Consider the following 15517-nt stretch of genomic DNA (forward strand, 5'->3'; position numbering starts at 1 on the left):
ACATTACCCCACCTTACCCCCTAACCTCACCCCACCTTACCCCCTAACCTCACCCCACCTTACCCCCTAACCTCACCCCACCTTACCCTCTAACCTTACCCCACCTTACCCCCTAACCTCACCCCACCTTACCCTCTAACCTTACCCCACCTTACCCCCTAACCTCACCCCACCTTACCCTCTAACCTCACCCCACCTTACCCTCTAACCTCACCCCCTGACCTTACCCCCTGACCTTACCCCCTGACCTTAGCCCTTAACCTTACCCTGTAACCTTACCCCTAACCTTACCCCCTGACCTTACCCCCTGACCTTACCCCCTGACCTTACCCCCTGACCTTACTCCACCATGACCAGTCTGAAGCGGTCTCAGACGGAGCGTTCGGTGGGCGGCTCGGTACCTGCCTCTGATGAATTCTATACCCGTCGCCTGCGCCTCCCCAATGGTGGCGCCCCCCCACCCCGCTCTGAGAGCGCCCACCTCACCTCTTCCTCGTCCAGCTCCTCTTCCTCCTCCACCCCGGGGGTTCCCAAGATGGGGGTCAGGGCCCGCGTGGCAGACTGGCCCCCCAAAAGGGACGGAACGGGTGGAGTGTGGCACATCACCGTAGATACGGACTCTCCAAGTTCCACCATGTCATCTTCAGGTGGAGGAGAATGCGGGTCGGGTGGAGAACGCGGGTCGGGCGGAGAACGCGGGTCGGGCGGAGAGCGAGAGCGGAGCTCGGGGTCGGGTTCAGGCTCGGCGCCCACGGCCCATAGCAACCTGTCGGCTAAACTGGGCCACCTGATCAGCCCTCATGACTCCTCGATGCTCCGGAACATCCACAACACCCTGAAGAGCAAGATGCACCACAGCAGACATCACAGCAAAGACAACCGCTACCTGTCGCCAGACGGCTACCAGGGCTCGCCGCGTAAAGGCATGAGGCGTATCCGCCAGCGCTCCAACAGTGACATCACTATCTCTGAGCTGGAGGGTGACGGGGGCGAGGGCTGGTCCTTCTCCGGCTGGACGCCCATGCACCGAGAGTACGGAAGCACCTCCTCCATAGACAAACATACGGGCTCAGGGGAAAGCTTCTTCGATATGCTCAAGGTTTGTATTTTAATTGATTGATTTAGTGGAATACCTTTCTGATAGATATCTATGATGCTCTGTCCATAATTTTTTTTTTTATCATGAAATCACATTTTATTTATGGTTCTGCATATTTACCAAGATGTTCAAATAAACCGAATCTTTCTTAACCTAATTTTTACTTGTTGACCGAATGTATTGTTATATTCCCATAGCAACTCTATATGTATTCTAGATATGTCAAATAAATCCATTCATTCCAGGGTTATACATCCCAGGAGGCTCCAGACCAGCGCAGCCCGGCACCGGACAGACTCAGGGAGCTGCTGACGGTCGCCCCGCACAAACAGGCTGCCTTAGATCTGCCTGATGGACCTCTGGGTACTGCCAGAGGTAGCCCCTCCAGTCGCCTGAAGGAAAGAGAGAAACAACTCAAGAGAAGATCCAAGGTATTGGACACGAACTGCACGGTTTACAGTCTCCTCATTGGTTGATTTTAAATCTATCTTCTCTGTAATGGTCTATACTTGATATGTTTCTGTTTCACTTTGTTATTATGAGTCTGTATATTACACCAATATTAATATTTCATCAATCTTATCAACATGTTTTATCCATACTTTATTTGTTAATGTGTTTGTGTTTATGCACAGTGAAGCAAACAACATTTCCCATGAAGTCAAAGTTTTATCTTCTTTCAGTCGGAGACAGGCGGGGAGTCCATCTTCCGGAAGCTTCGTAGCGTCAAGGCCGAGGGCGACTCTTCCCGTGCCGGATCAGACATAGAAGACGGGGGGCGGGAGGACGGTAACAGCCCCAAACCCTGGACCTGTCAGAAGGGCTTCGCCCACTTTGACGTGCAGAGTATTCTCTTTAACCTCAACGAGGCCATCCAGGGACGACAGTCCGGTGGGAAACCCAAGAACACCACCACAGGAGCTTCTGCTGCTGCCGCCGCCTCGGCCTCTGCCACTTCCTCCCTCTCGTCCAATCAGAGCGGAGTATATGGTGGGGGTGGGTCTCCGTGCGGGTCGCAGGAGGAGCTAAGTGGGAAGGAGGGGTGTCCGGGTACAGGAGGGGGACATGGCACTAACCCTGCCCTGGATCCTGGGGATGACAAGAGCAATGAACTGGTGCTGAACTGTCCCTGTTTCATGAATGAACTGGGAGGAGAGGGAGAGAGGAACATCTGCCCTTCTAAACAGGTAGGACGAGGATACGATGAATACACTGGCATGGACACTCGCACACACCGGCAATACGAATCAAATCAAATCAAATTTATTTATATAGCCCTTCGTACATCAGCTGATATCTCAAAGTGCTGTACAGAAACCCAGCCTAAAACCCCAAACAGCAAGCAATGCAGGTGTAGAAGCACGGTGGCTAGGAAAAACTCCCTAGAAAGGCCAAAACCTAGGAAGAAACCTAGACGAATGCATGCAGTCACACAATATACACTCACTCACACATCAGGTAATGCAATTTGTTATCTGGATAACGCTGATACCATTACCATCATAGATTTTGGACCAAAGACATAACTTTACGAGACCTGAAGTCTCTGCATTAGCTCAACTCTTTCACCAGAATGACAGATGTTTACCTTGTCAGCTTGGGGATTCGAACCAGCAACCTTTTGGTTACTGGCCCAACACCCTAACCCTCCAGGCTACCTGCCACCCCTGTAAGGGCCCTTGGGCTGGGCTTCTACTAAGCTGACATATGGAATTGTTTTAAGACGGTCATATGGAATTGTTTTAAGACGGTCATACCAAGGATCATTTAACTATTTGATGTCGAATTTTTGGACCCTGTAGGTATAAAAAATAATTGTAATTCAAATTGATTTGATGAAACATTGAATTTACTTAGTTATATTAGTTTTTTGCCTGAACTTTTCAGACGCTACAGAAGAAGATTTGGTAAGAAGACTGATTTTCAGGGTGTCTCCTGGTCGACGCAGAACATGCAACAAAAACAAACATCTTAAACTTAAACAAACGGATTTTGATGGAAATTGTTTTATTATGTGAATGACATTTCCACGCAGGCACGGACATCGACTCTAGGGGGAAATGATTTTGCTTGCTAACCTCTGCTAGCGGTCCACTAACGACAACATCTGGTGAAATTGCAGAGCACAAAATTCAAAATATAAAAATCGTAATATTAAACATTCATGAAAATACAAGTGTCTTACATCCTTTAAAAGCTTAACTTCTTGTTAATCCGCTTTGTCTGATTTCAAAAAGGCTTTATGGCGAAAGCATACCATGCGATTATCAGAGGACAGCGCCCCACACCAAAATACATTTTCAAACCAGCACAGGCGTCACAAAATCACCAAATAGCGATAAAATAAATTTCACTTACCTTTTGAAGATCTTCCTCTGTTTGCAATCCCAAGGGTCCCAGCTACACAATGAATGGTGGTTTTGTTCGATGAAGTCCCTCTTTATATCCCAAAAATGTCTGTTTAGTTGGCGCCATTGATTTCATTAATCCACTCGTTACCGGTAAAGTTCGTCCAAACAAGTCAAACTATGTTTCACATTAATCCTCAGGTACTCTAATATCAAAATAAATGATACTATTCTCAGTCTTAAATATTATGTTCAGTAGGGAAAATAAATTACGTAGAGCACACACCTCATTCACGCGCGTAACAAGACTACTTTTCTGAGGCACCTTGGAAAAACTACAACTACTTGTTCATTTTTCAAAGAACAAGCCTGAAACCCTTTCTAAAGACTGTTGACATCTAGTGGAAGCAATAAGACCCAGATTGCAGTTCCTATCTATTTGTTTTTCCCAGAGGCTATCATTTGAAATGACCTGTGACCGAAAAAAAAAAAAAATTATCCGGATGGATTTTCCTTGGATTTTCCTTGGGTTTTCGCCTGCCATATCAGTTATATATCTGTTATACTCACAGATATTATTTTAACGGTTGTAGAAACTTCAGAGTGTTTTCTATCCAATGCTACCAATTATATGCATATCCTGGCTTCTGGGCCTGAGTAACAGGAAGTTTACTTTGGGCACGTCATTCATCCGGACTTCCGAAACGCCTTAAGAGTTTTTAACACATTTAGAACCCATATACGTAATGCATTCATAAGCAGTATATAAGCATGTTCTGTATGCTTATGTCAACTCAAATAAATTCAGCCCCTTTACAGTTACCTCTATACTAACATTGTTCCTCTTACCCCCTCCCAGCAGGGTAGTATAGGCAGTGGAGAGAGCTCTGGGGGGGGAGGTGGCTCAGAGGAGGGGCCCCTGGAGACCACTCTCCCCCACTTCACCAATGCCGGGGTGGCCGTGCTGGAGGCCCCTAAAGATGGACAGGGACAACATGCCGACAGGGCCAAACGATCTGTGGAGCACTGTGACCTGGGGGCCTACTACTACAGGAAATACTTCTATCTGAGGGGTGAGAGGGAGGGACCTGGGGTACTATGACAGGAAGTGCTTCTACCTACAAGGAGGGAGGGAGGGATGGTAGAGAGGGAGGGACCTGGGGTACTATGACAGGAAGTGCTTCTACCTACAAGGAGGGAGGGAGGCATGGTAGAGGGAGGGACCTGGGGTACTATGACAGGAAGTGCTTCTACCTACAAGGAGGGAGGGACAGAGGGATGGTAGAGAGGGAGGGACCTGGGGTACTATGACAGGAAGTGCTTCTACCTACAAGGAGGGAGGGATGGATGCTAGAGGGAGGGACCTGGGGTACTATGACAGGAAGTGCTTCTACCTACAAGGAGGGAGTGACGGAGGGATGGTAGAGAGAGAGAGACCTGGGGTAATATGACAGGAAGTGCTTCTACCTACAAGGAGGGAGGGATGGTAGAGCGGGTGAGTTAGGGTCCTACCACTACAGACCAAAGAAATGTTGATTTATTCATTTCTAAAGTCGTCTGGATATTTGATCTTTGGAAATAAGATTGTCTGAAAATAGAATATGAAAGCAGGTAGATTTGCATCAGGTTGTAGGGTTGACATCAGGCTGTAGGGTGACATCAGGCTGTAGATTGACATCAGGCTGTAGATTGACATCAGGTTGTAGATTGACATCAGGTTGTAGATTGACATCAGGTTGTAGATTGACATCAGGTTGTAGATTGACATCAGGCTGTAGGTTGACATCAGGTTGTAGGTTGACATTAGACTGTAGGTTGACATTAGACTGTGTGGGCTACTTCTCTTATATTGCAAATATAAAATTCAAAAAATCTCTCTTCCTGTTTCGCACCCACGACCCCTCTCTTTCCCTCTCTCTTGTCCCTCCCTCTCTCTCGTCTCCCTCTCATCCCTCCCTCTCATCCCTCCCTCCCTCTCTCTCCTCCCCCCCTTCTCTCTCGTCCCTCCCTCTCTCTCCTCCCCCCCTTCTCTCTCGTCCCTCCCTCTCTCTCCTCCCCCCCTTCTCTCTCGTCCCTCCCTCTCTCTCCTCCCCCCCTTCTCTCTCGTCCCCCCCCTCTCCCCCCCCCCCCCCCCCCTCTGGTCCAGAGCATTGGAACTACCTGGGTGTAGACGAGACTCTAGGTCCAGTTGCAGTGAGTCTGAGGAGAGAGAAACTAGAGGAACACAAGGAGCATGGACAACAGTACAACTACAGAGTCATCTTCAGAACCAGCGAGGTAACAAGACAGTACACTAACTAAACCCCCTCATTTCTCACGTGTCTCCCATCCAGTCTCCCCTTGTCCTTTCTCCTTTCTCTTGTTCATATTATTTTTGCTAGTGAATAACCAGGCTTGTTCATATTATTTTTGCTAGTGAATAACCAGGCTTGTTCGTAGTGTATTCTCGCCTCTTCATTTCCCACAACTCATTGATCTCAACTTCTCAAGTCAATCAGCTTCAACTACTTAGCCAATGTACTATACTATATAGCCAGTATACTATAGCCAATAATGTCAATCACCTCCCTCCCTCCCTCCCTCCCTCCCTCCCTCCCTCCCTCCCTCCCTCCCTCCCTCCCTCCCTCCCTCCCTCCCTCCCTCCCTCCCTCCCTCCCTCCCTCCCTCCCTCCCTCCCTCCCTCCCTCCCTCCCTCCCTCCCTCCCTCTCTTCTCTTCCTCTGTCCCCCTGCACTCCTTTCTCCACCTCTCCTCCATACCACCTCTATACCTCTCCTCCATTCTACCTCTCCTCCATTCTACCTCTCCTCTTTCTACCTGTTCTCTTTAACCTGTCCTCTTGCCACCTGTCCTCTTTCCACCTGTCCTCTCTCCCTGTCCTCTCTCCACCTGTCCTCTTTGTAACCTGTCCTCTTTTTAAACTGTCCTCTCCACCTGTCCTCTCTTTACCTGTCCCATCACCATCTGTCCTTTTTACCTGTCCTCTTTCCACCTGTCCTCTATCCACCTGTTCTCCTTCCACCTGTCCTCTTTCTACCTGTCCTCTTTCTACCTGTCCTCTTGTCACCTGTCCTCTTTTCCACCTGTCCTCTTTCCACCTGTCCTCTTTCCACCTGTCCTCTTTTCACATGTCCTCTTTCATATCTCCTCTTTCTACCTGTCCTTTATCCACCTGTCCTCTTTCACATGTCCTCTTTCTACCTGTCCTCTTCCTACCTGTCCTCTTTCAACTTGTTCTCTCCACCTGTCCTCTCTCCACCTCTGCACTTCTCTCTTCTCTTCTCCACTTGCTGCTATTTCCAGCCTAGAAGGTGGGCAGGTGTGTGAGTGTGTGTGGGTTGAGACCACGTCAGCGGAAGAATAGTTTAGTCCAGTGTTCTGGCTCCTCTCCACCTCCTCTCTCCTCTCCACCATCAACACATTTACCTCCACAGGACCTCCGTCAGAACACTACAATAATACACTTGATCACATGTAATAATATCCAGCATATTTAACCGCGTTTAAAAACCCAAGGACACTGTACTGTACGGTGAGTCACTTCTCAGTGAGAGCACAGGGACATGAACACACACACACACACGGGACTTGACTGTTAGTTAGATATAAAGGCAGGTCCTTCTACACTTTCTATTATTCATGCTGTCCTCCCACTGAAGGTTGTTTTAACCTGTGTGTGTGTGTGTGTGTGTGTGTGTTCTGACCTCAGTTAGTTTTAGCCTTAAATTCCAAAGGAATAGAGACATTTCAAATGTCATATTATGTCTATATACAGTGTTTTAACAGTGTGCACAAGGAGAATAAATAGACATGATTTACTCTGTTTCTCTCTCTGTTTCTCTCTGTTTCTCTCTCTGTTTCTCTCTCTCTGTTTCTCTCTCTGTTTCTCTCTCTGTTTCTCTCTCTCTGTTTCTCTCTCTGTTTCTCTCTCTCTGTTTCTCTCTCTCTGTTTCTCTCTCTCTGTTTCTCTCTCTCTGTTTCTCTCTCTGTTTCTCTCTCTGTTTCTCTCTCTGTTTCTCTCTCTGTTTCTCTCTCTCTGTTTCTCTCTCTCTGTTTCCCTCTCTCTGTTTCTCTCTGTTTCTCTCTCTCTGTTTCTCTCTCTCTGTTTCTCTCTCTCTGTTTCTCTCTCTGTTTCTCTCTCTCTGTTTCTCTCTCTCTGTTTCTCTCTCTCTGTTTCTCTCTGTTTCTCTCTCTGTTTCTCTCTCTGTTTCTCTCTCTCTGTTTCTCTCTCTGTTTCTCTCTCTCTGTTTCTCTCTCTGTTTTTCTCTCTCTGTTTCTCTCTCTCTGTTTCTCTCTCTGTTTCTCTCTCTCTGTTTCTCTCTCTCTGTTTCTCTCTGCCAGTTTAGACAGCCTGGTCTGGTGTAATAATGAAAGTCTCTTTATCCCTGCCTCTCCTCTCCTCACCCCACTTCCTATCACCTCTCCTCTCATCACCTCTCCTCTCCTCACCCCACTTCCTATCACCTCTCCTCACCCCACTTCCTATCACCTCTCCTCTCCTCACCCCACTTCCTATCACCTCTCCTCTCCTCACCCGAACTTCCTATCACCTCTCCTCTCCTCACCCCACTTCCTATCACCTCTCCTCTCCTCACTTCCTATCACCTCTCCTCACCCCACTTCCTATCACCTCTCCTCACCCCACTTCCTATCACCTCTCCTCACCCCACTTCCTATCACCTCTCCTCACCCCACTTCCTATCACCTCTCCTCACCCCACTTCCTATCACCTCTCCTCTCCTCACTTCCTATCACCTCTCCTCACCCCACTTCCTATCACCTCTCCTCACCCCACTTCCTATCACCTCTCCTCTCCTCACCCCACTTCCTATCACCTCTCCTCTCCTCACCCCACTTCCTATCACCTCTCCTCTCCTCACTTCCTATCACCTCTCCTCACCCCACTTCCTATCACCTCTCCTCACCCCACTTCCTATCACCTCTCCTCACCCCACTTCCTATCACCTCTCCTCTCCTCACCCCACTTCCTATCACCTCTCCTCTCCTCACTTCCTATCACCTCTCCTCACCCCACTTCCTATCACCTCTCCTCACCCCACTTCCTATCACCTCTCCTCTCCTCACCCCACTTCCTATCACCTCTCCTCTCCTCACCCCACTTCCTATCACCTCTCCTCTCCTCACCCCACTTCCTATCACCTCCTCTCCTCTCCTCACCCCACTTCCTATCACCTCCTCTCCTCTCCTCTCCTCACCCCACTTCCTATCACCTCCTCTCCTCTCCTCACCCCACTTCCTATCACCTCCTCTCATCTCCTCACCCCACTTCCTATCACCTCTCCTCTCCTCACCCCACTTCCTATCACCTCCTCTCCTCGCCCCACTTCCTATCACCTCTCCCCTCCAGCTCACCACCCTGCGTGGGTCCATTCTGGAAGATGCTGTGCCCTCCACCTCTAAGCACGGCCTGGCTCGGGGTCTACCCCTCAAAGAGGTGCTAGATTACCTGGTACCAGAGCTGACCGCCCACTGTCTCAGACTGGCTCTCAACACACCTAAAGTCACAGAGCAGCTGATGAAGCTGGACGAACAGGGGGTAAGGACACAAGTAGGTAAATGTAAAATGCTAACTTTCCTCACGGGATTCTGGATTTCCTGATTATTCCCTCCTGATTCCGGGAGTCTTCAAACTGGGATCTCTGAGAAAACCTGGAGTCTTCAAACGGGGATCTCTGAGAAAACCTGGAGTCTTCAAACGGGGATCTCTGAGAAAACCTGGAGTCTTCAAACGGGGATCTCTGAGAAAACCTGGAGTCTTCAAAATGGGATCACTGAGAAAACCAGGGGATTTAGAGAAAGTTACCCATAAGACAACAGAAAAATAACATGAAAGTCACACAATGTATTACTTGCAGAGATGACTAATGTAATGTCTCTCTCTCCTCTCTCTCTCGTTCTCTCTCTCTCTCTCTCTCTCTCTCTCTCTCTCTCTCTCTCTCGTTCTCTGTCTCTCTCTGTCTCTCTCTCTCTCTTTCTCTCTCTGTCTCTCTCTGTCTCTTTCGTTTTCTCCCGTTCTCTCTCTCCTCTCTCCTTGCCTCTCGTTCTCTCTCAATCTCTCCCCTTCTCTCTCTCACCTTCTCTTCTCAATCTCTCACCTTCTCTCTCTCACCTTCTCTCCTCTCTCTCTCTCTCCTCTCTCTCTCATATCTCTATCATTCTCTCTCTCCTCTCTCTATCATTCTCTCTCCTCTCTCTATCATTCTCTCTCCTCTCTCTATCATTCTCTCTCCTCTCTCTCTCGTTCTCTCATTCTCTCTTTCTGTCTCTCTCTTTCTGTCTCTGTCTCTCTCTATCATTCTCTCTCCTCTCTCTTTTGTTCTGTCTCATTCTCTCTCTGTCTCTGTCTCTGTCTCTCTGTCTCTGTCTCTCTCTCTCTCTGTCTTTGTAGTTGAGTTTCCAGTTGAAGGTGGGGGTGATGTACTGTGCGTCGGGACAGAGCAGTGAAGAGGATATGTATAACAATGATTCGGCAGGTCCTGCTCTGGAGGAGTTCCTTCAGCTGCTTGGGGAGAGGGTCCGACTGAAAGGATTCACCAAGTACCGAGCCCAGCTGGACACTAAGAGTACGTTACCACACACACACAGTGTTGTACCGAGCCCAGCTGGACACTAAGAGTACGTTACCACACACACACAGTGTTGTACCGAGCCCAGCTGGACACTAAGAGTACGTTACCACACACACACAGTGTTGTACCGAGCCCAGCTGGACACTAAGAGTACGTTACCACACACACACAGTGTTGTACCGAGCCCAGCTGGACACTAAGAGTACGTTACCACACACACACAGTGTTGTACCGAGCCCAGCTGGACACTAAGAGTACGTTACCACACACACACAGTGTTGTACCGAGCCCAGCTGGACACTAAGAGTACGTTACCACACACACACAGTGTTGTACCGAGCCCAGCTGGACACTAAGAGTACGTTACCACACACACACACAGTGTTGTACCGAGCCCAGCTGGACACTAAGAGTACGTTACCACACACACACACAGTGTTGTACCGAGCCCAGCTGGACACTAAGAGTACGTTACCACACACACACACAGTGTTGTACCGAGCCCAGCTGGACACTAAGAGTACGTTACCACACACACACACAGTGTTATCTCCCTCTCTCTATCTCTCTCATGCCCAGCTTAACACCAAGAGTATTACTACAGTACTTTGTCAGACACGCCTGAGAATGTGTTGTCAAAGACTCGCCTGAGAATGTGTTGTCAAAGACTCACCTGAGAATGTGTTGTTCATAGACCCAGAACAGAGGGAATAGGACCCATTCATAGACCCAGAACAGAAGGAATAGGACCCATTCATAGAACCGGATCAGAGGGAATAGGGACCCATTCATAGACCCAGAGCAGAGGGAATAGGACCCATTCATAGACCCAGAGCAGAGGGAATAGGACCCATTCATAGACCCAGAGCAGAGGGAATAGGACCCATTCATAGACCCAGAGCAGAGGGAATAGGACCCATTCATAGACCCAGAGCAGGGGGAATAGGACCCAGAGCAGAGGGAATAGGACCCATTCATAGACCCGGAGCAGAGCAGTTTGGAGGAGAAAGGGGGAGGCTTGCAAGCCGAAGCACATCATCCCAAACGTGAAGCACAGCATCATGTTGTGGGTGTGCTTTGCTGCAGGAGGGACTGGTGCACTTCACAAAATAGATGGCATCATGAGGTAGGAAAATTATGTGGATATGTTGAAGCAACACCTCAAGACATCAGTCAGGAAGTTAAAGCTTGGTCACAAATGGGTCTTCCAAATGGACAATGACCCCAAGCATACTTCCAAAGTTGTGGCAAAATGGCTTAAGGACAACAAAGTCAAGGTATTGGAGTGGCCATCACAAAACCCTGACCTCAATCCTATAGAAAATTTGTGGGCAGAACTAAGAAAGCGTGTGCGAGCAAGGAGGCCTACAAACCTGACTCAGTTACACCAGCTCTGTAAGGAGGAATGGGCCAAAATTTCTCCCAACTTATTGTGGGGAGCTTGTAGAAGGCTACCTGAAACGTTTGACCCAAGTTAAACAATGTAAAGGCAATGCTACCAAATACTAATTGAGTGTTAATTTCTGACCCACTGGGAATGTGATGAAAGAAATAGAAGCTGAAATAAATCATTCTCTCTACTATTATTCTGACTTTTCACATTCTTAAACTAAAGTGGTGATCCTAACTGACCTAAGACAGGGATTTTTTACTTAATTAAATGTCAGGAATTGTGTTTGGCTAAGGTGTATGTAAACTTCAGACTTCAACTGTAGGTCCTGAATGACAGGAAGCTTGGCCCCAGTGATGTCCTGGGCCGTACTCACTCCCCTCTGTAGCGCCTTATGGTCGGATGCTGAGCAGTTTCCATACCAGGCGGTGATGCAACCGGTCAAGACCTCTGCAATCTGCCCTGGCATGCTGTCAATTAACTTCTGTGCCACATCCTGACTGATGGCAGCCCATTCTTGCATAATCAATGCTTGGAGTTTGTCAGAATTTGTGCGTTTGTCCACCCGCCTCTTGAGGATTGACCACAAGTTCTCAATGGGATTCATGTCTGGGGAGTTTCCTGGCAATGGACACAAATATCGATGTTTTGTTCCCCGAGCCACTTGGTTATCACTTTTGCCTTATGGCGAGGTGCTCCATCATGCTGAAAAAGGTATTGTTCGTCATCAAACTGTTCCTGGATGGTTGGGAGAAGTTGCTCTCGGAGAATGTGTTGGTACCATTCTTTATTCATGGCAAAAGTTTGAGTGAGCCCACTCCCTTGGCTGAGAAGCAACCCCACACATGAATGGTCTCAGGATGCTTTACTGTTGGCATGACACAGGACTGATGGTTGCGCTCACCTTGTCTTCTCCGGACAAGCTTTTTCCGGATGCCCCAAACAATTGGAAAGGGGATTTATCAGAGAAAATGACTTTACCTCAGCCCTCAGCAGTTCAATCCCTGTACCTTTTGCAGAATATCAGTCTGTTCCTGATGTTTTTCCTGGAGAGAAGTGGCTTTTTTGCTGTCCTTCTTGACACCAGGCCAGCCTCCAAAAGTATTGTACTGGTGGTGCTGGTACTGTACTGGTGGTGCCCCGATCCCCCAGCTGAATCAACTTTAGGAGACGGTCCTGACGCTTGCTGGACTTTCTTCACAACAATTGAACCGCTCTCCTTGATGTTCTTGATGATCCGATAAATGGTTGATATAGGTGCAATCTTACTGGCAGCAATATCCTTGCCTGTGAAGTCCTTTTTCTGCAAAGCAATAATGATGGCACATGTTTCCTTGCAGGTAACCATGGTTGACAGAGGAAGAACAATGATTCCAAGCCCTACCCTCCTTTTGAAGCTTCCAGTCTGTTATTCGAACTCAATCAGCATGACAGAGTGATCTCCAGCCTTGTCCTCGTCAACACTCACACCTGTGTTAACGAGAGAATCACTGACATGATGTCAGCTGGTCCTTTTCTGGCAGGGCTGAAATGCAGTGGAAATGTTTTTTGGGGATTCAGTTAATTTGGGATTCAGTTAATTTGCAATGCAAAGAGGGACTTTGCAATTCATCTGATTACTCTTCATAACATCCTGGCGTATATTAAGATTCCCATCATACAAACTGAGGCAGCAGACTTTGTGAAAATTAATATTTGTGTCATTCTCAAAACTATTGGCCACGACTGTATGAACCTGTCTGTCTCTCCTCTAGCTGACTCCACAGGGACCCACTCCCTGTACACAACCTATAAGGACTATGAACCTGTCTGTCTAACTCTAGTTACTGTCTGTCTCTCCTCTAGCTGACTCCACAGGGACCCATTCCCTGTACACCACCTATAAGGACTATGAGGTGATGTTCCACGTGTCCACCATGCTGCCCTACACACCCAACAACAAACAACAGGTCTGTGTTGGTACGGTTGAATTTGTAACACTTTCAAATGAATGGAATGAAGTAAATAACAGGGTGGTCGTAGTGACTCGCTGTGCATCCAAGATGGCCCCTGTTTTCAGTGTCCTCTTCTCTCTGTCATTCCAACACAATGAATGTTTTTTTTTTTAAGTGTCACATTCTACAGTCATTGATAGATTGTAAAGACATATGTTTTCTTGTTGTTCAAATGTCTTTGCTGTGAGTTTTTATCTGTGTTCCCCCCCTTGTTGTGTCTGTCCCCCCCCTTGTTGTGTCTGTTCCCCCCCCCCGTTGTGTCTGTTCCCCCCCCCGTTGTGTCTGTTACCCCCCCCCCCCCCCCCCGTTGTCTGTTCTCCCCCCCCGTTGTGTCTGTCCCCCCCCCCGTTGCCTGTGTCCCCCCCGTTTATGTCTGTTCCCCCCCCCCCCCCCCCGTTGTGTCTGCCCCCCCCCCCCCCCCCCCCCCCCCCCCCCCGTTGTGTCTGTTTCCCCCCCCCCCCCCCCCCCCCTCCCCGTTGTGTCTGTCTCCTCACAGCTCCTGAGGAAGCGTCACATAGGAAATGACATAGTGACCATCGTATTCCAGGAGCCTGGGGCTCAACCCTTCACACCTAAGAACATACGCTCTCACTTCCAACACGTGTTCGTAGTGGTGAGAGCACATCAACCCTGCTCTGACAACACCACTTACAGGTGAGTGGAATGTCTAACACACACACGCACACAACCTGTTGGAGGTAGACCTACTGCAGTACAGTTCAGGGGAACAGTGGGTTAACTGCCTAGTTCAGGGGAACAGTGGGTTAACTGCCTTGTTCAAGGGAACAGTGGGTTAACTGCCTAGTTCAGGGGAACAGTGGGTTACCTGCCTAGTTCAGGGGAACAGTGGGTTACCTGCCTAGTTCAGGGGAACAGTGGGTTAACTGCCTAGTTCAGGGGAACAGTGGGTTAACTGCCTAGTTCAGAGGAACAGTGGGTTAACTGTCTTGTTCAGGGGAACAGTGGGGTAACTGCCTTGTTCGGGGGAACAGTGGATTAACTGCCTAGTTCAGGGGAACAGTGGGTTAACTGCCTTGTTCAGAGGAACAGTGGGTTAACTATCTTGTTCAGGGGAACAGTGGGTTAACTGTCTTGTTCAGGGGAACAGTGGGTTAACTGTCTTGTTCAGGGGAACAGTGGGTTAACTGTCTTGTTCAGGGGAACAGTGGGTTAACTGTCTTGTTCAGGGGAACAGTGGGTTAACTGCCTAGTTCATGGGAACAGTGGGTTAACTGCCTTGTTCAGAGGAACAGTGGGTTAACTGTCTTGTTCAGGGGAACAGTGGGTTACCTGCCTAGTTCAGGGGAACAGTGGGTTACCTGCCTAGTTCAGGGGAACAGTGGGTTACCTGCCTAGTTCAGGGGAACAGTGGGTTACCTGCCTAGTTCAGGGGAACAGTGGGTTACCTGCCTAGTTCAGGGGAACAGTGGGTTACCTGCCTAGTTCAGGGGAACAGTGGGTTACCTGCCTAGTTCAGGGGAACAGTGGGTTACCTGCCTAGTTCAGGGGAACAGTGGGTTACCTGCCTAGTTCAGGGGAACAGTGGGTTACCTGCCTAGTTCAGGGGAACAGTGGGTTACCTGCCTAGTTCAGGGGAACAGTGGGTTACCTGCCTAGTTCAGGGGAACAGTGGGTTACCTGCCTAGTTCAGGGGAACAGTGGGTTACCTGCCTAGTTCAGGGGAACAGTGGGTTACCTGCCTAGTTCGGGGAACAGTGGGTTACCTGCCTAGTTCGGGGGAACAGTGGGTTACCTGCCTAGTTCGGGGGAACAGTGGGTTACCTGCCTAGTTCGGGGGAACAGTGGGTTACCTGCCTAGTTCGGGGGAACAGTGGGTTAACCTGCCTAGTTCGGGGGAACAGTGGGTTAACTGCCTAGTTCGGGGGAACAGTGGGTTACCTGCCTAGTTCGGGGGAACAGTGGGTTACCTGCCTAGTTCGGGGGAACAGTGGATTACCTGCCTAGTTCGGGGGAACAGTGGGTTGACTGCCTTGTTCGGGGGAACAGTGGGTTGACTGCCTTGTTCGGGGGAACAGTGGGTTGACTGCCTTGTTTGGGGGAACAGTGGGTTGACTGCCTTGTTTGGGGGAACAGTGG

General features: G+C 49.0%; 1 protein-coding gene across 1 annotated transcript in view; it reads left to right on the forward strand.

Annotated features, from left to right (window-relative positions):
- The first annotated feature begins 253 nt into the window (after window positions 1-253).
- LOC109880261 (signal-induced proliferation-associated 1-like protein 1) overlaps window positions 254-15517 on the forward strand; it is a 76648-nt gene continuing 61384 nt past the window's right edge. Inside the window, 9 exon segments of the mRNA XM_074933775.1 lie at window positions 254-1099; window positions 1345-1530; window positions 1783-2286; window positions 4307-4520; window positions 5594-5724; window positions 8815-9003; window positions 9856-10030; window positions 13272-13375; window positions 13917-14074. Of these exon segments, the coding sequence (XP_074789876.1) occupies window positions 350-1099; window positions 1345-1530; window positions 1783-2286; window positions 4307-4520; window positions 5594-5724; window positions 8815-9003; window positions 9856-10030; window positions 13272-13375; window positions 13917-14074 (2411 nt within the window). The 5' untranslated portion in view covers window positions 254-349.

The sequence above is a fragment of the Oncorhynchus kisutch genome, linkage group LG21 (assembly GCF_002021735.2).
Source record: "Oncorhynchus kisutch isolate 150728-3 linkage group LG21, Okis_V2, whole genome shotgun sequence".
NCBI classification, from domain to species: Eukaryota; Metazoa; Chordata; class Actinopteri; order Salmoniformes; family Salmonidae; genus Oncorhynchus; species Oncorhynchus kisutch.